General features: G+C 42.4%; 3 protein-coding genes across 10 annotated transcripts in view; 1 reads left to right on the top strand and 2 right to left on the bottom strand.

The window, feature by feature from the left end:
- LOC309383918 (surfeit locus protein 4-like) overlaps window positions 1-3002 on the bottom strand; it is a 15827-nt gene extending 12825 nt beyond the window's left edge. The window contains exon 1 of the mRNA XM_081936974.1: window positions 2853-3002. Within this exon, the coding sequence (XP_081793100.1) occupies window positions 2853-2903 (51 nt within the window). The 5' untranslated portion in view covers window positions 2904-3002. The remainder of the gene's footprint in view (window positions 1-2852) is intronic.
- The window catches only part of YJU2B (YJU2 splicing factor homolog B), a 37627-nt gene extending 23024 nt beyond the window's left edge, over window positions 1-14603 (bottom strand). The window contains exon 1 of the mRNA XM_081936972.1: window positions 14594-14603. The gene's annotated coding sequence lies outside the window, so the exon portion shown is untranslated. The remainder of the gene's footprint in view (window positions 1-14593) is intronic.
- LOC309383916 (uncharacterized protein) lies at window positions 2759-20601 on the top strand. 8 transcript variants are annotated; one of them, XM_081936964.1, is made up of 3 exons: window positions 2759-2771; window positions 4639-4694; window positions 17502-20601. In XM_081936964.1, exons 2-3 carry the CDS (start codon window positions 4643-4645, stop codon window positions 18581-18583), a joined length of 1134 nt encoding a protein of 377 aa, XP_081793090.1. In that variant the 5' UTR covers window positions 2759-2771; window positions 4639-4642; the 3' UTR covers window positions 18584-20601. The 8 variants fall into 8 exon arrangements, with proteins under 8 accessions (XP_081793090.1, XP_081793088.1, XP_081793089.1 ...); XM_081936962.1 differs by lacking the exon at window positions 2759-2771 and adding an exon at window positions 3346-3485; XM_081936963.1 differs by lacking the exon at window positions 2759-2771 and adding an exon at window positions 3633-3710.

Here is a 20601-nt window from a genome sequence, read left to right as displayed (position 1 = left end):
TTTGGGTCTGTTGTAACTTTGGATGGTCACTAAGCAACTGGCTGTATGCCGAGGAATACCTGTACTGTACTTATATACTAATCTTGCATTAATATTGTGTATGCTTATTTTTTAAAGAAAGGCCTATATTATATGTTTTAAAATAACATAGGAAACTTGTAATTGTTCATATTCAACATGTGCTGATTGCCAGGAGACTCCAAGGCAGGACATAGCATGCTTTGTTCTTGCTGCTGAGTAAATGAATCTGTCTTCCAAGCTAAGTTCACCGCAAAGATTAAGAGAACAACTCTTTCACTATGGAAATACCTTATGTGTATATCTATAAAGAGATCTTTAATGATATCTTTTTTAAAAAATCTACTGAGAGTAGATTTACATATCTAATTTAAAGTAGACCGATTTCTATAAACATTAGTATCACATTATTTAGTTGCAGATTCTTCTGGAAGAACTGAAACCACCTTACATGGCTCCATATTCATAATCATTTATGTAAATAAGCATCCCAGTCTATGCTTACATGTACAATTTACCTTCCCATGCCCACTGTAATTAAAGCATGGAAAAGCACAGTGCGTGCTTTCACTGAGCACACTATAAATTAGATTTATGAAATAACCTGCAATTGTGGTATATGGAATTACTTCTGCACAGATGAATTTAGTATTGCCTAAATGCAGAAGACATGGATAAATGATCGTGATACAGTATGAACTCAATCTGGTGGTGGCAGCTCCTTTGATATACTCATAACATATACATCTGTGCACATGTGCACTTTCAAGTCAGTATTATTCCTGGTGATTGCTTAGACTAGTCCTTGCAGTTGGCAAGCTTTTAAGTGGTTTGCCATTGCTTTTCCCCCAGGGCTGAGAGTGTGTGACTGGCCCAAGGTCACCCCAGCTGGCTTTGTGCCCAAGACAGTATTAGAATTTACAGTTTTCCTGTATCTAGCCTGATGTCATAGCCACTACACCAAAATGGTCCTCACGCATATCATGAAGGCCATAAAAAAGATAAAAGTCAGAATGAACAATATAAGGATATATTGCTTTTACTTAAGATGCTCGGTAGTTCTTAAATGTCGCAGAATCAATTTTCTGAACACAAGACTGCAACTCTTTGACAGCATCAGTTAGTTTCAGCACTGAATTTCATAACTATTTGAAACAAAATGCCTAAATAAGGCATTGAGTGCATGCCTTGCAAAATCTCAGCAGCCCTCTCAAAAGAGGGCAAATGCATAGGCTAGACCAGGGCTCACCAATCTTTTGGACCTCAGGGACCACTAAATTCATAGTTTTAAATCCCGCAAACCACTAATATGATTTTTTAAAAGATAAATAATATTTAGTGAAATATAAAAAATGCAAATAATTTTTCTGTGGACCACCGATGGTCCATGGATCACCAGTTGGTGACCACTGAGCTAGACCACAAGAGCTGACAAGGAGTCACCATAAGAGCTGGCTAGCAGAGCTGGATGAGGTAGAAGCCAGATAGTTTCGCCTCTGTTGCACATGTAGTTTTAGGAAGGCAGCAATTTTTTTCAAGTCCCCTTTGCATCAGACTCTATCAATGTTCTGTCTTACACTGCAGTTGTTAGATAACCAAGATAATGTGCCTAACATGCTTTGAAATCTCATTTTGGAATATTTTTTATTTTTCTTTAAAAGTTTTGTATGGCTGCTCACCTTATTAGTTCACACCAATAAAACCCAATAACTACAAAATTATAAACCATAAAAACAAAAACCCAACACCTCGGTCACCCCCTTGAGATGCCCCACAATCAGCTGTAGATATCCTCATTCTATCCAGGGTCTGGGTAAATAGCCAGGTCTTGATAGGCTCCAGGAAGGCTAAAATGGTGGGGCCTGCTGAATCATGGAGGGAAGGTGATCTGTAAGGTAAGGACAGGACTATGGAAAAGGCATGCTTCTGAGGTCCCACTGTATGGCAAGATTTCAGGGAAGGGACCTGGAGACAGCGAGTTCCAGTCCTGCTTTAGCCATGGAAGTCAGCTGGGTGACTTTGGGCCAGTCATCTCAGCCCAACCACCTTACAAGGATGTTGCTGTGGAGGCGAACAGGAGGAGGAATGTGTGTTTATCACTTTGAGTTATTGAGAAATTAATAAAGTTAGGACATAAATAAGTAAAGTAAACGCATCTGTCCTCTCTGATTTGGTAGGACGGGCATATATACCCTCAAGAGAGGAAATAACCGAGCGTGCTCTGTAGGGCTTTAAAGGTGTGAATCAGCTCCTTAAAATTACACCCGGAAGGAAACAGTGGAGCTGTCACGCGGCAGAGCATTGAGTGGGAGTCGATCGTGACCGGCGGGTGAACTTGTTCTCAGCCTTTCTGATAAGGCACCCAGAAGCTCTACACCTGCCTCACTGAGAAGTTAACGACCTATGGACTCCAGGAAGGCAGGCAGGGGGGAGGCGGATAAGAGGTGTGTGTGTGTGTGGGGGGAATCACCTTTCCTCCTCCCAAAAATAAGGGGGGGGCAGGAGACTTAAAAGGAAGGAACTCTCCGTGAGGGATTCGCGCCTCAATGGCCAAGATCGCGCCTCGTCTCATTAGAGAGACAGCCGGTTATGTCTCTCTACGCACGGAAAGCGTCGGCGCCGCTTCCATCCCCGCTGCCGGCAAGCATGGGCACACCGCGGCCCGTCACTTTCGAGGCGGGCAAGAAGCGACGGGGAGGGTCAGCGAAATGGGCGTGATGATGCACCACTCCCTCCTACTCCGAGGAAAGATGGTACGGCTCCCCTCACTGGTTCATTCGCGGAAGGAGTAGGTCAGGCCAGACCATTCAAGCTCGGGAGGGGGAGGTTCTCACCTGATCAGCAACATCTTCGGCGGCCCCCATTAAATCGCCGTTAGGCGCCATTGTCGGAAAGGCGCGACCCAGGTACCCACGCGGGCTCAATCCCTTTTGGTTTCTTCGCTGAAGGGCTCCGCGAGAGAGTGGGTGGAGACAGCGCGCAACCAATCATACCCAGGACCTGCTTATGCCCGCCCCTCCGGACCACGTGGATTGAGTCTCCGTTAGCTCCGAGACAAGACTGGGTTGGTTGTTGCCGTACAAGATAGATATAGGAAGAGTTCAGAGTAAGAGTACCTCTCATAGACTTATAAAGCGCTCAAACCTGTTCGTGAAGTCCCGAGCTAGAATTGGCCGAGCTAGAAGAAGTCCCGAGCTAGAATTGACTTCCCATTTTCAACCCTACCCGTTTTCAAATCAGTGCAAAGTACGAAGCAACGCTTCTCACACGGAGAGAAATCGAACCCTTGCGCCATTCTTCATTTTTTATCGATCCCCGTGCCCGTTGCCATGGTAACATTGCAAAATGGGTGCTTCGGCCTGTTCTCGGGAGGGAGAATATTTCTCAAGAGCCAGTAGAGCCAAAGCAATGGGAGAGGACGCGTGCCACGTGTTCAGCTCCCATAAATCGCGGAGGAAATGGCAAGCGTTAGTATTTTTAGTGACGCATACTTAATACCTTTGATGCTGTATCCTTAGGGTGGAATTCACTTTTTGGGCAATACGTCAATCGCCATATTCTTATGGTATATTAAAAGCATATCCTAAGGGTGTCTCAACAATCTGCGCATGCCTCCTGCTTGGTGGGAAGAAAGCAGTCTGTATTTGTCTGCAAAGTAGTTTCAGATTCTGAATAGCATGAGGACGCTTAAGGTACAATTAGGCATTTATTGCATCTGTGACATAGTGCCACCAGTATGCCCAAACTGATCAGTTCTCCGTAGCGTAGGGTATGGAAACAAGTCTATTTTCTCTGTCTTACTAAAAAATGCTATGTGAAAACCTTGATTGATCATATTAGATGATGCAAGTCAATATCTGTGAGGCCATCAATTGATGGCACTAAATTGATGGCACTAATAAGGTATGTGGAAGATTATGATTTAGAATGCCAGAGGAGTAAATAGGAAAAGGACAAAGATGAAAGGAAGGGATTTTTGAGTCTGTGAAACTAAGAATAAAGGAAGAATGTAAAATAGGTGAATGAAAGTGTAATGGAGTGCAGTCTCTGTGTTTTAGATTCTGGGCACAATTTAAGGTCCTGATTATTGTCTGCAAAGCTCTAGATGACATAGGACCAGATTATTTATAGGACTGCCTGATCCAAGGGTACCTGCCTGTCCCAAAGGCTTCCCAAAAGGGAGAGTGCACTCCAACTTATGGGACCTTGGCAATATATTTTCTCCGTGCTGGGACATGTGTTTTGGAACAACCTTTCCCCAATAAATGGTTGGGCCTGAACCTTCTTGCCTTTAGAAAAGCAGCTATGACCTGGCTCTTTCTTCAGGCCTTTTGATTACAATGAATAGACTTCCAATTGAATGAATTACAGTATAGTTTAGCCCTAGTCATTATTTTATTATTTTAATTAGTTTCTAATGTGGTATGTTGTTTTTCACTGTGTTTTGTGTTTGTTGTAGAAGATATTTGTATGTCATCTGGAGTCACACTATTTGGCCAGCTGAATGCCCTTGATAAATATCTAAACAACATCAGTGAAAATTATTAGACTGTCAAATTGGGGAGTATTTGAAAAATTCAAACTGTTACTTATCTTATTCATATCATATTTTATTTCCAGATAGATGAAAAGTATACTGAAATACTGTGATTTGTTTGGCATTGTGTCTTTCACAGGTGAGTGACATTTGATATTTCTAGTTAGGTAGCAAAACATTTTGCTACACACAACAATGGAAATGTCAAAACATGGTTGAAATAAACAAATTTATATGTAGACCCGCAACACAAAGAGAGATGTTGTATATAGGCTTCAATTTGTGAAAAGTACCGAAAGAAGGATATAGCCACGTTTAGAGAAAGCAGAAATATTCCTAGAAATACCAAGCACATGTATTTTGATCTCCTAATCAAATTTTGTATTAATTGATATCTATTATACCAAGTTATTTTTTTAATTATTATTTTTTTATTTAACACCTCTTTAGCATATGAACAAATTTCAACCATAGAGCTTTGGTTCTTTCTATATTATGGACTACATGTAGTCTATTGCAATTCACAGTTAGCAACAGGCTCCTAATCAGTTCATAATGGCATTATGTGGTCCTTGATAAAATATTGTGTGCACTAAATATGGTAGATTTATTTCCAATTTAGCATAAAAATGTATGTAATGAAAATAACCAATTAAACCAATTAATTTTATATTATTTCACAATATGTTTTGACAAATACTCTTATAGTTATGTGATAGTTGCCACTATCATATAAATTAGCATGTACACACTAAAATACAGAAGAACAAACCTCTTAACTAGCAAATTGCTTGTTGAAATAATGGTCAGGAAAAGGGTTTCATACTCCTGCTCAAAGAACATGTGGTGGGTCTGGCTAGGAAAGCTTTTTTCCCCACATTGGTTTGTGCACCAGCTGTGGCCTTTCCTGAATCAGGACTTCCTGTGCTCAGTCCTGCAAGCCCTAGTAATGTTTTGGCAGGCAATTTACTTTACATGGGGCTACTCCTGAAATGCATTCAGAAGCTTGAGTTAGTGCAGTGTGGCAGTGTGAACAGTCTTTGAGGCCTCTACAATGGCCCATGTTCCACTGGTAGACTAGGAGCTGCACTGGTTGCTGGTTTGCTTCCAGGTCACTTCAAGGGTCAAGGTGTTGGTTATGACCTTTAAAGCCCACCATGGCTTGAGTCCAGATTACTTGATGAACCATCTCAACCTACTAGGTCAGGAGCATCTTACTAGTGCCAGCAAAAGAGACTTGTTGTGTATCCTGTCTGTCAAGAAACTCTGGCCAGTGGAATCAAGGAGAAGTCTTCTCTGCCTCAGCACCGGAACATCCCCCCCTCCCCCGTGTGAGATCTGCCTCCATCTCCCTGTTCCTCCATAAGTGCTGGCTCTGCCCATTGGCCTGGGAACACAATAGGGGAGTACCACATTGGAGGTGGCTATTATATTAATAGCAGACCCCACCTCCCCCCTTGCTCATCCTGCTGCCTCCCTGCCCATCTTTTAATTCATATTGCTGTACTTTTGTTATTTGTTTTTATTGTTTCCTTATTTTACAGTAGTTCTATTTACATTTTTTATAATTTTACATTCTACTTGTGTAAGCTGCCCAGAGTAGCCCCACGCAGAGATGGGCGGCAAACAAATGTAATTGTCAAATGTAATAATAAATAAGATATTGAAGAAACCTCTGATATATGCCATCCAACCACACATTGTTGCTTTGATTCTAAAACAAATTCTCTCAGTGGGTCTTTCAATGTACAGTATTTTATGGTTCCTTAAATACAGTACATCCATGTTATTTCTTCTGCAATATTAAAGGAAGTATTGCATTTGGGGCTTGGTTCCTATGATGTTTCATTTTATTTAGGATTGGGAGAACTTTGGATGGGCAAACAAATAATGTCCATATTTTGCTCCTTTGCATTTCTTAAAATGAAGCTTGTTTCCTTTTTTTCCTGTATAATAGCGAAGGGGAAAGCTATAGTTTTACAAAAGAAACTCAGCCATTAGAATCACTACTAGGCCATGTCCCATTCACTAAAGATCTAGTTTGGCTTGCTTTCCTGTAACACGAAGGGCATTGATCTGTAAAACAATGAGATATGTGTATCTTCAGTATTTTGCACAGCACTACATTCTATTCCCTTTCCAGGCCTGTTGGGTAATCCAGCAATCCCTCCCTCCCCAGTTGGCTTGGCTAAGAGCAGCTAATCCTAGTGCAGAGAGTGAGGACAGGCAGTAAGAAGTAGCAAACACTATAAATAACCACCTGGGAACATTAAGTTCTATGCTGATGCATGTTGTAAAATGAATGCACTGCTGTGACCTCCCAGCCCACTGTACACACATGTTCACCCTCCTTGCTTGTCTTTTATTTCTCATATTAAAAAAAAAAACTTATCATTCTTCATCCTTCTGCCATTCTACTTTTTCTCTTTCCTGGCGTGGCATAAGACATTTTGAGCAAAAAAAAAATATCACTCTAGTTTTCTCACTGTTTTAGAGGGTGCTTTTAGTGCATTTCAATGGAGTATGGAGCAACCACAAAAAAAAGAAAATCAGATGAATCTGCTCATAATGACTAGGTTGCCTTTCCTTATCTTTCAGGCTCCCCTTGTCTCAACCAGCTATCCACAGCATTGTGCTTGGCTCCATGCTTTAATTCAAAAGCAGGATTCTCCCTAATTAATATAAAGGACCTCTTTAGAATTACATTGTTCTTTGTTTCATATTGATAATTCTTGCTTTGGATAGAGCTGTCACATCTTGAAATTCACCACAACCTTTTAGAGTGAATTTCAGCTACCCATTTACAAGTCAGATAAGAGAACGAGAGGAACCAAGTGTTATTAAGCATACTGTATGTATCCAGCCTGATAGCATTTATTTATTTTATTTATTTTATTCCATTTATCAGTCGCGCCCTCTCCGGAAAGGGACTCGGGGCGACGTACAATCAAATATATAGGCGTGTGGCAAGGAGGAGGTAAATACATCAACATTTAACAATTCAGATAGAAATAAAAGCCACAAAGTTAAGATAAATAACAATAAAATTACAACAATTAAAACAATTAAAATACCCAAAAGGTTTAAATTTACAGTTTAAAATTGCCAGGGAGGTTAGAGAGTTCTAATTAAGCCAGGCCGGCTAGTTGGAACAGGTGGGTCTTGAGTTTCGTGCGGAAGGAGCGGAGATCAGTCGTTGTCCTAATATCTGGGGGGAGGTCATTCCAGAGGGCTGGGCCCATCACAGAGAAGGCCCTACTCCTGGGTGCCGCCCTCTGGCACTGCCTAGTGGACGGCACCCGGAGGAGTCCCTCTCTGTGAGAGCATGGCACCTTTGCATATGTTCTTCATGGGTAATAATACCTTGTTTCTGTTTTCTCCCTTCATCACCATCTGTGTTTTTTTGTTGATGTTTCCCAGCTGTTATCAAATGATATGAGATATCGTACAAGGTATACTCGTTTGATGCCAGTCCCTTTACATAACAGTAATAAGTGCTTGCATAATCTATGGAGTGTGTTTGCAAGAAAGAGGCTGGGAAAGAGGTGGATTACATCAAGTGCACCTACACAATGCTATGGCAGTTTGCCCATTTGTTTGAAGTACCTTCCACCTGGCAAAAAAAGTTTATCACATCCTGGATCATGCTTATGTAACTAGGAGAGGATTAAGCTAGAATCAAAATCTTGGTTTCACTGGAACCGCACTGCCAAAACAAACATAAGCTTGAGCGTGCAAGTAGATACTGAGGATATACGGCATTTACTGTACACCTCATATCTGTAACTCCATTTTTTGTGTTCTCCTTTGGGCTATATGGACTCACAGGTTGGAGTCATGCTGTAATACTGCATGATAGAAAACATATTTTCAAGGTTCCCATGTATTTCACATTCAGATACTGCTGTCACACAATTTCCAGCACTACAAATTGAAAGATATTGTAAAACTAGCTACTCCATTTCATTTACTTATTTATTTTATATGGTTGCCTATCTCAAACAATAATCCTAAGTGGCTTAGAACAATCAAAAACAGGAATAAACACAAACCCACAAACTTCCCACCAGCGCTTAACAGATGTAGTGCACTGAAAAAGCAACAGAATAAAAGGTGAGAGTTGCAACAGATGACGGCATTGCCTAGACTGAATGTGTTATGTCAAGGGTGTCAAACTTGATTTCATTGAGGGCCGCATCAGGGTTGTGTTTGGCCTCCGTCCGGGGTGGGGAGCATAACCAGGGTAGGTGTGACCAGTTCGATGTCACTCATGTCGGGGGTGGGGGTGCCTGTGGTGGCCCGAGCATTCTGCCAACGAAAACAAAAACATTTTCGCTGGCAGAGGGCTGCAGGAAAGAGTTGTAGCTGAAAATGGAGCTTGGGAGGGCTGCATGCAGTCCTCCCAAGCTCTGTTTTTGCTGGCAGAGGCACTGTGGACCAGTCCTCCACTGTTTCCAATACGGCCTTGCGGGCCAGATTTAAGCACTCTGGGGCCAGATCCAGCCCCTGGGCCTTGAGTTTGACAACCTGTGTTATGTGCAAGTTAGTGGGATGGTACCATGCTGCATCCCATGTGAGTTGAATGAATTCACAATAGAAGCTCCTCTGACCCCAGCCCCCACAAATGAATTATCACCATTCCCCAAACAGACAGGATATGTAAACTAAAGTAAGGAAAGTTGTATGAAAGTTTTCTGAGTCACTAGCCAACTTTACAGTCTGGAGAGCCTGTTATGGTGCTGTCTGAAAATGGCTGCCATAGATGGAGTTGCACATTCAGTATAAGGCTGCTGTGCAAAATATTTTCAGCTATTGATTTCATAAAAAGCATAAGTGGAGAACTGGATTCCCCACTACGCTACACCACATCACACCCTCTAACCACTTGATGATGCTATCCATTATCACAGGGTACCACTCTCAGGTGGACCTGTTTCCAGACCAAACATGCATTTCCGAACTGCAGGCATTTATAAAGTTTAATTGCCAACAATGTGTGTGGGATCCTTGTAAAGCAGAGGTGGGTTGCTGCCGGTTCGGCTTGGATCGGGCGAACCAGTAGTAGCTGCAGCAAGAGGCTCTGCCCACCTGCCCGGACGCTTCTGTGCATGCACAGAAGCGTTGTGTGAGCAAACATGAGCAAACTGGTGGTAAAAAAAAAAAGGAAACTCACCACTGATGTAAAGCCCAGTGGCATTATTGAAAATAATCTACACTGGTGCTTTGCTCTGCAGTTGGCCTACTTCTCATATTTTAAAGGAAAAGAATTTAGTAAATAAAACTAAAAAAGGTGAGGCAAGGAACCTGCTGGGCAACAAATGAACAAGGGTGTAACTGAAATTAAGTAAGATTTCATGTAAGATTTTTGTAATGCATTATGGACCAGCTACCGTAAATAACTACCATTTTAACACACACACCGCATACTTGTTCCATTTTGTTTGCCTCTTTCATTTCACTTTGCTCCCATCAGTACTAGTTTCCTAGAAGGTACGAGTAAATTATTACCTGCTGTAGAAAGCTGCCAGAAACCACAGAGTGGAAGAGGTGATGAAAGAATACAAAAGGCCTGATGGTGGGAAAGTTGATACACAGAAAGAATCAGTAGAAAGCTGGTTGATCACATCCATACCTACAGGATCAAGTCTTGATGCACTTAATTTTTCAGAAAATATAATAATAGTAATAGTAGCCATAATGTTGGATTTTTTAAATGCTTAAATGCATTTTCAGTGATTTCAAATTAATCTCAATATTCAATTAAACACCAAGTATTATTCATTCTTTGCTCACCATTAGGGAAGGCAACTGAAATATTGTGCAATTCTACTTAGAATTACTAAAAACACATAGGAATGCATTTTTAACTTACATGTGGGTCTCTGAAGGGCTAATTCAATTCAAAATAAAATCACAGAAAGTATCTCAAGTTCAGCTTTGGATACCTGTCAGTATTTCATCACTCTGTTTCATTTGGCCTCTCTTGATTCCTATTCCAAAAGATGAATGCAAGTTGCTTAGTGATGCTAAGTGATACATCACTTAACGGCAGGGGTGTCAAACCCGATCATGTTGCGGGTTGGATCGTAATGTATTGTGACATTTTTTTCCTTTTGTGAAGCTGGGGTGGGTATGACCTGTGCTGGCCATATCCAGCCCATGAGCTGCCAGTTTGACAGACCTCCCTTAGAGTTTATGCTATTCAACTCCCTTAATTGCATTTCAGAAACTAGTTCTATACCGTATCAGTAAAATGTTCTGAGTACATGTATATTTGGAGATAAGTCCAATGAATTGTATAGGAACTAAAAGTAGTCCTTGACTTATAACCATTCATATAGCAACCATTTGAAGTTACAACAAAGTTAAAAATAAGTGACTTATGACTGGTCCTTGCATGGACGACCACTGCCCCAGTATCCCTGTGATCATGTGATTACAATTCAGGTGCTTAGCAACTGTGTGATTCGCTTAATAACTGCAGCAAAAGACATAAAATTGTGCGTGACTCAATTTTAACTGCATCACTTAATGATGGGTGTTAAAATTGTTGTAAGAGGGTTTCCATTACAGGGCTGAAACATGCACAGAGGAAGACATATATTCAATCTATAGTATGTCCACATATATTTTGTTGACTACATTTGCATTATTCAGGTGACCCTGACGACAGATAAACCTCCAAGTGCGTCAACAACTCTCTAAAAGGATGCAAATGACCAGCTGTCTGTAAGAAATATAAATCCTTACACACCCCCTCGTCAGAGCTGAAGAAGCTTCTTGGATGAGAAGTGAAACGTCTTCAAAGAAAAACCAGAAAGTCCAGTTTGCCTCTTGAAAAAAGCATCTTTGGGGCAACCAAGAACTGGATGACAGAATCTCCATAGACCTGAAAATGACTCAATGACATAATCAGCCACTCCAGACTGCATCATCCTTTCTTTTATTTTTGACAACTTTTACTTATTTTTAAAATATGTTATCCTCCTTTGCAGCAATATAGTGAAAGATCCTTTGACCCCCGTGAACGGGGAAGGGAGAGGAGAGGGAGGGGGGAAACCCGAACTGGATGCTTTGAACGAGGATAGTCCTCACAGATTCCCCAGCTGGAGGAGGCACCTGCTTCTTGCTGCTTTGCTGTATTTGTGGACTGCGCGCGCCTGTTGTCCTTCGGGGGCTCTAGCAAAAGCCGAAGCGGTGGAAGTCGCCCGACGGGGTGGAGCGAAAGGTTCCTTCGAGGGCAGCCCGAGGCGGTAAGACAACCCGGCGTGAAACATTAGCCACGCCGCTGGCCTGGCTCGGCGGCTCTGCTCCTACTCGCGCTTTCTTCCCTCTGGCCGGCTGCCCGAGTTAACTCGGGTAAGGCGGCGTCCTCGGCTGAACTCAGTTCGGGGAGGGCGTCTCTGATGCGCTGGGGAGGCGCCTGTGGCAGTTGCGAATTGTCGCTGCGGCCCCCCTTGTCCAGACTGCGGAGCGGACGTCCTCCAGCCAAGCGAAGTGACGCCGCCGGGGCGGAAGGGAGACGCAGGCCTGGCCGCAGACGCCTTTGGGTGGGCTTCTCTCAGGGGCCAAAGCAGGTTGATTAAGCCAAAAGCCTCGCGGTTTCTGTTTTGCTTACAAGTTTTTAATTTGTTTGTGTGTGTGTGTGTGATATTAGTTTCAATTGCCGCGTCCGTTACGGCACCACAAAGTGACGCTTTTAGACTTGGTCGCTCTCCTGTTTGATCCCAGCTCTTCTTGCTCCAGAGAATCTCAGGCTTGGCGGGGGGAGGGTTCTACTCCGTCACTCGGTTACTCGGAGGACCCGTAGTTACGAACAATTAATACACGTTCGTGTCAGGAGATCGTGCAGGATATAGGTCGCTCCTGTTGAGAACTGGGTCAACCAATCCCTCCCTGCGCCTAATTACAGAGGAGACTTTCCCAAGGGCAGCGGCGTCGCTCTGCTCCTTTGTTCGTAGGTTTGTGAGCTCCTTCCCTTTCGCCCCGTTTCATTCTGTCCACCCGCCGCCCTCTTTCCCTTCGCCGCCTCTCTGCCTTAAACGGAAGCGCCCACTAACCCGTTACTAGCTCTAAGGAGAACGGGAGGGAAACACCCCACCCACCCACCCCACTTTCACCCTAAGGCCTGCCCGCTCCTTCGGGTTTCTCCTCATCGATCTGCCGAGGGAACAAAGAAAAAGCAGCACCATCTTCCCCCCTCCCCAGCTCCCGACCAGGAGATGCATTTCTGGATCTCTTTCCATTCAAGGCTTGGAGGCCACTATCTTATTAGGGACGGGACATGCCTCTGAGCATGTGCAGAGCATGCTTCCCTTGGACTTTTGAATGGCTAAGCAAAGTTTTCTCCCACTTAGAATAAGAGGATGTTGTAGAATTGGAAGTTAAACTGTCTGTGAACAAGTTTAAACTTACCTGGTTATTTATCTCTTTTTTAAAAAAATTAAGGGGTGAAGTATGTGATTTAAACAACGTCAAATTATTTTAATAATATGAATGTTGATATGCTTATATAGTATGCTTATATAGTACTTGTGTGTGTGGAATATTGTGACACCACAAACTGCCCGAAATGATGATATAAAGTCGGGGAGGGAAGGCAAATCTGCACAAAAACCTGCAAATTACATGTCACATAGATTTTAAACAATTTATCAGTTAATAATTGTAATATGCTAACAGCCCATTATGTTTGTTGAAATCTTCTGAGATTTCCTGGAATTTTTGATGACTTGAGTGAGAAGTTCCTAAATTCACATCCACTTTTAAATCCTACATTAGTCTGGTGCTCTAGCCACTTTAAGTATCTGATGAAGTGAACTGTATGTCAAAAAAGGTGCTACCAGGTTTCTGATTTTTTGATCATCATAAACTAATATAGTTCTTCTCATACAATATCCACAAGTGGTGATAAGAACATTGTAAACTTTAAGAAATACTACAGAAACAGTGTGTGGTTTAATGCTGTAGTGCTGTGCATATAAATCCCCTGGATTGATATAAAATGTGTATTTTTTGTGGAATTCTCTTCACTTACCTAGATGCAATTCTACCTACTCAAACCTCTATTGGAAGCCAACATTCTGTAGCCACTCCATTTGTACTCAATGGAAGATCTACATTGGAGGAGGGAGGAGTATGTTGTATTTCCTCTGAAATTATTCTGAAACATTAGACCTAGTGCAGAACTTGACTCTTTAAGTACAGAGCATGTGCAGAATCCATGCTGCTGCTATGGTTATAGATGTTGTTAGAGCAGATGTTAGAAAAGATCTTTGGGTAATCCAGTAGAAGGATTTCATATCCCTTGTTTTCCCAAATGATAGATGGGTCATCCTTTTAGAGCTGAACATATTATTGGTTCTGAGTTTGCAACGTATGTTTTCAGAATAAGACATAGCTATCTTAAAACATTGCTTCACTCAGGTAGCCTGAAAAGCAAGGCTCCCCCCCCCCTCAAAAATGCCTCTCTTAACGATCTAGTCAGGGTTTCTGGTCTGAGCCGTACCCTGCAGGAATGGCTACCTATGACCCAGATTCCACTGGCATAGGGTAAGCGTCAGTCAACAAGCAAGAATCAATGTTCACAAGAGGAATATGAAGTTCTCCTTCTGTACTCATCAGGCCTTTTCCCTCTTGCACCCAACCATGACCCAAATGTGCCCTACCAATTACTATTTCCTCATGATACCATCTTCATCTTATTCCAAACTCATACTTAAGGCAGGTCAAATTTTGTTTTCGGTTGCTCTGGTTTTAAAGTAGCGTTTCCCTTTCTAAGGGAATTTTAGCTGTGGGTGAAAACTACTTCAAGTAATTGCTTGGGAGTCACAGTCAATTTGCCTTGAGGAAACGGGATCAGGTTACTGCACTGTCTTCTTTAAGTTAATGCAGGCCTTTCTGCTTTGAAGCCCAGGCACTGTTCTCTAAGGCCATTCTGCTCTGGGCAATAAGAGAGTCCAGTTCTTGCGCACATGGCTCTCTCTCAGTACTCACCTGGTCCCTAAACTCAGCATGAGAACAAAGGAGAACAATCCATGAGTTTCAGACCTTCCTGAAGCAGGCTAGGGGTAGCCAGTGACAGCAGTGGTTTTTCTGTTTTTGATAGTACTTTTTCATCAAAAGAACTGTTAAATATTACTGTAATTCAGCTGGGAAGAAGGCAGCCCACTCCTTTGGCTAATAATTTATAGCATCATCTAGCCATTGCAGATTTATCTGCATTAGCATGTAATCACCATAGCAATCATTGAATGAAGCTATAAGTCACTCGCATGGATAGCTACAGTATATGTGGAGCATCTTGCAGCCCATCATAGCTCTAAATGTACGCTCTGTAGATCTGCTAGTTCAAGGTCTCGTGGATAAGGATTTCAACTCTGCCAAGTGAAACAGCCCACGAGAGAAGTAAATAACGTTAGGGATGGCAGTAGGAGGGCAAAGTTGTGGCTTTTCTGGTGATTTTGCTAACTGAATTGAGTTTTTGCTCAGGCTCTTTTGATAGGATGGCATGTCTAGTCCTGTTCTTGGCCAGGATGTTGCAGATGAACTGGGTAATAGGGGAGCCGTGGGTGGGAGAGGTGGGAGCGTGTCCTAGGTACGACAGAGCCTGGAATGCAGAATGAGGAAATAAACCGTTTTACTCTTTTCTAAAAGCCAGGCGAAGGGTTGAAGATAAACACTTCTATTTGCTCTTGGAACCTGGAACGACTGTAAACAGTAGAATCCATAGTGATATTGCTCCCTGTTTTTGTCACTTATTTTTCTAATGTGTTTTATATATACCTCAAGTGCTACTGGGGCTGAAGAACCCATCCTTCATTCATGAATTAAATTTTATGTAATATGCTCTACCTGATCACAGCTTTAATGTGATGTTACGCAATAGTTGTATTATAGCTATTGTATGAATTTTGATTTTGTTTCTTGTTGAAGAATCCTTTCTTTTTTTTAAAAAAAAATCCCCACCATGGATAGCTTTAAAAAAAAACCACACTTTCAGAAGGTAGCCTTGAGCCAATCAAATGTATTTTGCATAGTGTATCTGGTAGAAGATAAAATTATTTGAAGGTATAAATGTAAGTATTAAGGCAAGTGTATGCATTGCTAGTTCAATTACTCTGAGAAATGGGTTTGGAGCATTATCCCAGTTCTTCAAAGTCCAACTTTTGCTTTCACAGAGGGTCACAAGGAATACCATTGCTTGCACTATTTTGATCTTTGTGGATACAGTAGACACATCACAGCAAGTGAATATCTTTTCCAAGGCCTTCGTGGCTGCTCTACCAAATGCAACTGGTTATTGTTCTTGGCTGTTTTGCTCCAGTTTTAAAATTATACCCACCTTCTTTCAATCCAACTTGAAGTCAGTGTTGGCTATGAAGAACTAATTGCACTAGCAGAAATGGATAGGTTGTTCCACTGTTTCATTTTGATTTCTTAAGCCATACAGTCCAACTGCGTTTTCCTTAATATTTCCAACCTTGCCATTCCAGTCCCCAATCCCCAATCACAAACAGCACAACTTGCCAGCAGTCTGTCAATTTCAAATTTAACTTAATCCTAAAACTCATCAACCTCTTCTTCTTTTGTATAAGTAATCACAAATTTGTATCAAGAGCACAAATCTGGATGAGTGTCTCATTAAAAAGTTGTTCACAAAAATCTAATCAATATTATTCAGTCGCTGAATATATTGTAGCTAAGTACTGTTCTTGCTGTGCCCTTCCTAACTATAAAAGCAACTCCACTCCTTCGTTGTTTTTCACATTCTAAGTGATAAGCGGTGTGATCTCTCTGATTAAAGTGTCTAATCCTGGCCCATTTCAATTCTCTGATGCCTAACATGTTAATATATGTAATTTTATTTCATATTTCAGTTTTCATCTGTTCATGCTTCTTACATTCCATGTTCCTACTGTAATTCTGTTTTTACGGTTTTGGATTTTCTTTTCCTAAGTGACAAGATCAGCAATTAGATATCCCAAAGATTTTAATCCAGTCAGTTCATAAATACTGTTATCATTAGTACTCCAAATATCCTCAGCTGTTAAGGGCCATCTGACTTGAAGGGTCCATAATTCAGCACTGTGCCATCAAATGTTTAAAATTTTATGTCTGTATGGTTTTCTTGGTAAAAATGCAGGAGTGGTTTACCATTGCCTTCTCCCACACAGTATGAATTGATGCTTTCTCTGTGGTCACCGAAGTGACCATTTGCTTCCAGCCTTTTCCTGTATCACTGCTGCTCACTTTAGGTGTCTGCTTTACCTGTGTAGCTGGGGTGACCTTCATGCCTTGGGTGGGAATATATAAGCTGGGACATACATTGACATTCACATCCCTCCCAAGCCCCCCCCCCCCGAACCTTCCCATGCAGCACCACAGGAATTGAGGTGGTGGTGCCCATCTGCAGATGAGTCATAAATAGTATATTATCTCCTTAGATGACTCTTCTGAGGATAAATGAATATGCAGTTAAAAACATCTTAGGAATGACTAATAAATGTTAACATTTTAAAGATTGTCTCTCTGCCTTCTAGATGTGTGAAGACATAGCCATCTTCTAGAAACCTCATATTTTGCCGTGATTCTCTGTGCAGTTAATTTAGTGTGGCTGATAGGGAAGTATGTTATGGGACTGCATCTTTCTGTAGCGAGGGGTGATATCAAACCTTATCAAAGCAGCCAACAGTGAACCACATATAGTTAAGGTTTTCTAAATCGCGTGTATTAAGTGGTCTTACGATTGAGGCCTTGAAGCTGTGGGAGCGTCCATATACCCAAGATTCAGAACTATAGAGATCTCTAACCACTTGGCCACCAAACAGCAGGCTGGGTATACGCATGTCCTTCTCTTTGACCTTGCTGTCCCTCCCCAAGTAGTACACTGAGGAAATCCAGCTGTAACACGCTCTGATTTGCTTTCCTTCTTCTCATCTTGCAGACTTTGGGGAGATGGATCTGCCTTTGGAGGAACCTCCAGCCCAGCCTCCATCAGAACCACTATCAGCACCTCCAAATTCTACGCCGGTGTGTGAGCTCCAGACTGCTGTGTCTTGTTTTGCAGAGGAGACGGTGTCTTTCCTCTCTGTCAATAGCTTGTTAAGCCAGTCCCTGCTCAGGGCAGCTGGCAGCCTGGGGGCACAGCAGAAAGATCAAGGGTTGCCCTCGTCCATGGCCCGGCGCAAGCGTGAATTCACCCCAGATGAGAAGAAGGATGATGGCTACTGGGACAAGAGGAAGAAGAACAACGAAGCAGCCAAACGCTCTCGAGAGAAACGGCGGGTCAGTGATTTGGCCCTGGAGGGACGGGTTTTGGCTCTGCTGGAGGAAAATGCCCGCCTGAAGGCAGAACTCCTAGCTCTCAAGTTTCGCTTTGGCTTGATCCGGGATCCAGTAGATCAACCAGCACTTACACTGGCCAGTGAACTCCATCGGTCAGCCACTCTGTCCCAGCACTTCCCAGTGGCTCCTGAACTACCCCACTACCCTGGCACCTTCCATCCAGAGCCAGCTACCAGTTCTGAGGACTCTGGTTTTTCCACCCCAGGAAGCTCCAACCTGGGAAGTCCTGTCTTTTTTGAGGAGCGTGACAGGTCAGAGGAAGGAATTATGTATGAGAGGCATTGCCTAGTACCCGATGCTTCAGCTGAAGGAGCTGATCTAGGCCGTGTTGGCCGTTACGACTCTGGGGAGAGCATCAAAGGTCTTCCCCACAAGTTGCGCTTCAAAATGGCGGTAGGGTCAGAGGAGATAGCTGGAGAACAATCTGGACATTGCCCACCTTCTTCACCAGGAGGAACATGGAGGGGGCTGGTGACACGGAAAGAGCCACCAAGCACAGGGTGTTCTGCAGGTATCCTGGCAGTTGAGAGTATTTGTGAAACAGAAGTCCCCGGGGGCCCTCAAGAACCTGAGCACCAGGCAGAGAACCGTTCCCTGCAATGTCAGCTGGCCTCACTTTCAGCTGAAGTGGCCCAGCTGAAAAAACTGTTCTCTGAACAAATCCTCATCAAGATGAATTGAAGTGGGGAGGCGGATAGAAGGGGGTCACTTTTCTTCCCTTCTTTTCTAGGACTGCCAAATATTGGCTGCAAAAATTGAATTACCACTAGATGGTAGGAAAGAGGTCACTTTTTATTCATTTCTTTGCTGCCATATGAAGTAGCCAAGAATTGTGCAGCCCAAATCTTCTATCCTTATTTTCCTCCTTACCCCATCTTCCAGTGCTTCACATTTGCATACGTTTGCATACATTTAACCCTGGGAGTTTACTTTTGTTGTAAAGATTTGTATTAAGGGAAGCCCTTCCTCCTTTTAACTGTGTGCTCTTTCCTGCTCTTTCACATTCTACATTGATTTCCCGTACATGTAGTTAAGGGAGGTCACCCAGCGTGGGAATGCTTGGTTCAGTTTTGGTGGGGTGAATGGGGCACAGCTACTGCTGGAGAAAAAGATTGAGGCGGATCTGCAGTTTGTCAGCCTTTTGGGAACTGTCCTGTTTGCCCTACCTAAGAAAAATGACACTAATCCAGATCAGCTTCAGTTAGATACACCTGTCCTTAAAAAGCAGGCATAGCTACCCAGGTGCATTTTGGATGCTAGCAATGTGGATCTGAGGGCAAAAGCTCTTCCTTATTGACCTCCAGCAGCTGTTGCACAAGGTATATATGTTCTACCTGGTCCATAAGACGAACAATAGTTGTCCGTTTGATCAGAGCTATGTTAAATGGATTGCAAAACTCTGAATGACCACTGGGTGGCAGAAGAGAACCATTTAGTGATGGCCTTGAATTTTGTATCCTACATTTGGTTTATTAGTGCAGGAAGCCTCACCATTAAAATAAGGCATACAGTACAACATAAAATATAAAACGCGATCAAAATACATACAATTTAAACAGACCTTGCCCAGAAACTAGTAACATTCATTGCATTCTCTTGTGCTGCCATGAGGTTCCCAATTGTGTGTTGATCAGGATACAAAGGACAGGTATACAAATGTGTTGTCTGCGTGTCATCACAATTGTCAAGGAGCCTACCCGAAGAATGTGCGCTGTTAACACATTTGGGTGTCCCCTGGGCAACAGCTTATAGCTGGCTAATTGATCCAGAAGCATCTGAAGGGTAGTGAGTTGCTAGAGCTGGTAACCCTCAATATGATCTTCCATGAAGCTAGGTATGTACTATATTCCTTTAAGAGTTACGTTAGTGGCTCTCGTGATTTGGACTTCTGGGAAATAATCATTAGAAAATTGTTTCTGAGACCAACTAGATTCCAGGCTGCCTCTTGTAGCTTCTTTCTCCCCGTTTGCTTTGTCTAGGTAGACACTTGAAGTAGATTACGACAAACATTCAGGTAGTCCTCAATTTGTAAACATTTCTTTAGCGACTGTTTGAAATTACAACAGTACCACTGGTGCTCACACTTACAACAGTTGCAGCATCTCCCAGTCATGTCATCAAAATCCAGGCACTTAGCAACTGGTATGTATTTACAATAGGTGCAGCATCCTGGGGTTGCCATTTGCGACATTCCCACATGGCGTCTGATAAGAAAAGTCAATGGGTAGCGCCAGATTTGCATAACAAATGTTTGATTCACTTAACAACTGCAGTAATTTAATTCACTTAATAATCATGAGAAAAAAGTTTGTAAAATTGTGCATAACTGTGCATAACAACCGCCTTGGTTAGCAATGAAAATTCTAGTCCTAATTGTGGTTGTAAATCAAGAAATACCTCTACATCAGCTGTCAAGATGGGTAAACCCAGGAAAATTAGCAAACTGGTTTAGAACAAAGCCTCCGGATTTCTCATTACTTTTCCCAATACTTCAGATATGCCTGGAAACTGACTCTGAGATTTGAGAATGTGCTAAAAGTACTCTGCATATGATCCCATGCTCTTCTTTATTCATATTTCATCTGTTTCAGTGTGAAAATCTGACATTGCAAGTGTTCGTTGAAGAACTGTTAGCTGATTAGTCATCTGTTTTTGAAGTTTGTTGTTTCAGTGATTTAATAAACATTTGGACTACTGTA

The sequence above is a fragment of the Natrix helvetica genome (genome assembly GCF_964273705.1).
Source record: "Natrix helvetica genome assembly, chromosome: 1".
Classification (NCBI taxonomy): Eukaryota; Metazoa; Chordata; class Lepidosauria; order Squamata; family Natricidae; genus Natrix; species Natrix helvetica.
Note: the sequence above shows the minus strand (reverse complement) of the source record. Positions and strands in the feature narration are given on the sequence as shown.

Excerpts from the sequence above, each read along its gene's own strand:
- LOC309383916 (XM_081936964.1), top strand. The coding sequence starts at position 4,643 with ATGAAAAGTATACTGAAATACTGTGATTTGTTTGGCATTGTGTCTTTC. Across the intron at positions 4,695-17,501 it reads TGGCATTGTGTCTTTCACAG|ACTTTGGGGAGATGGATCTG; the intron begins GTGAGTGACATT and ends CTCATCTTGCAG.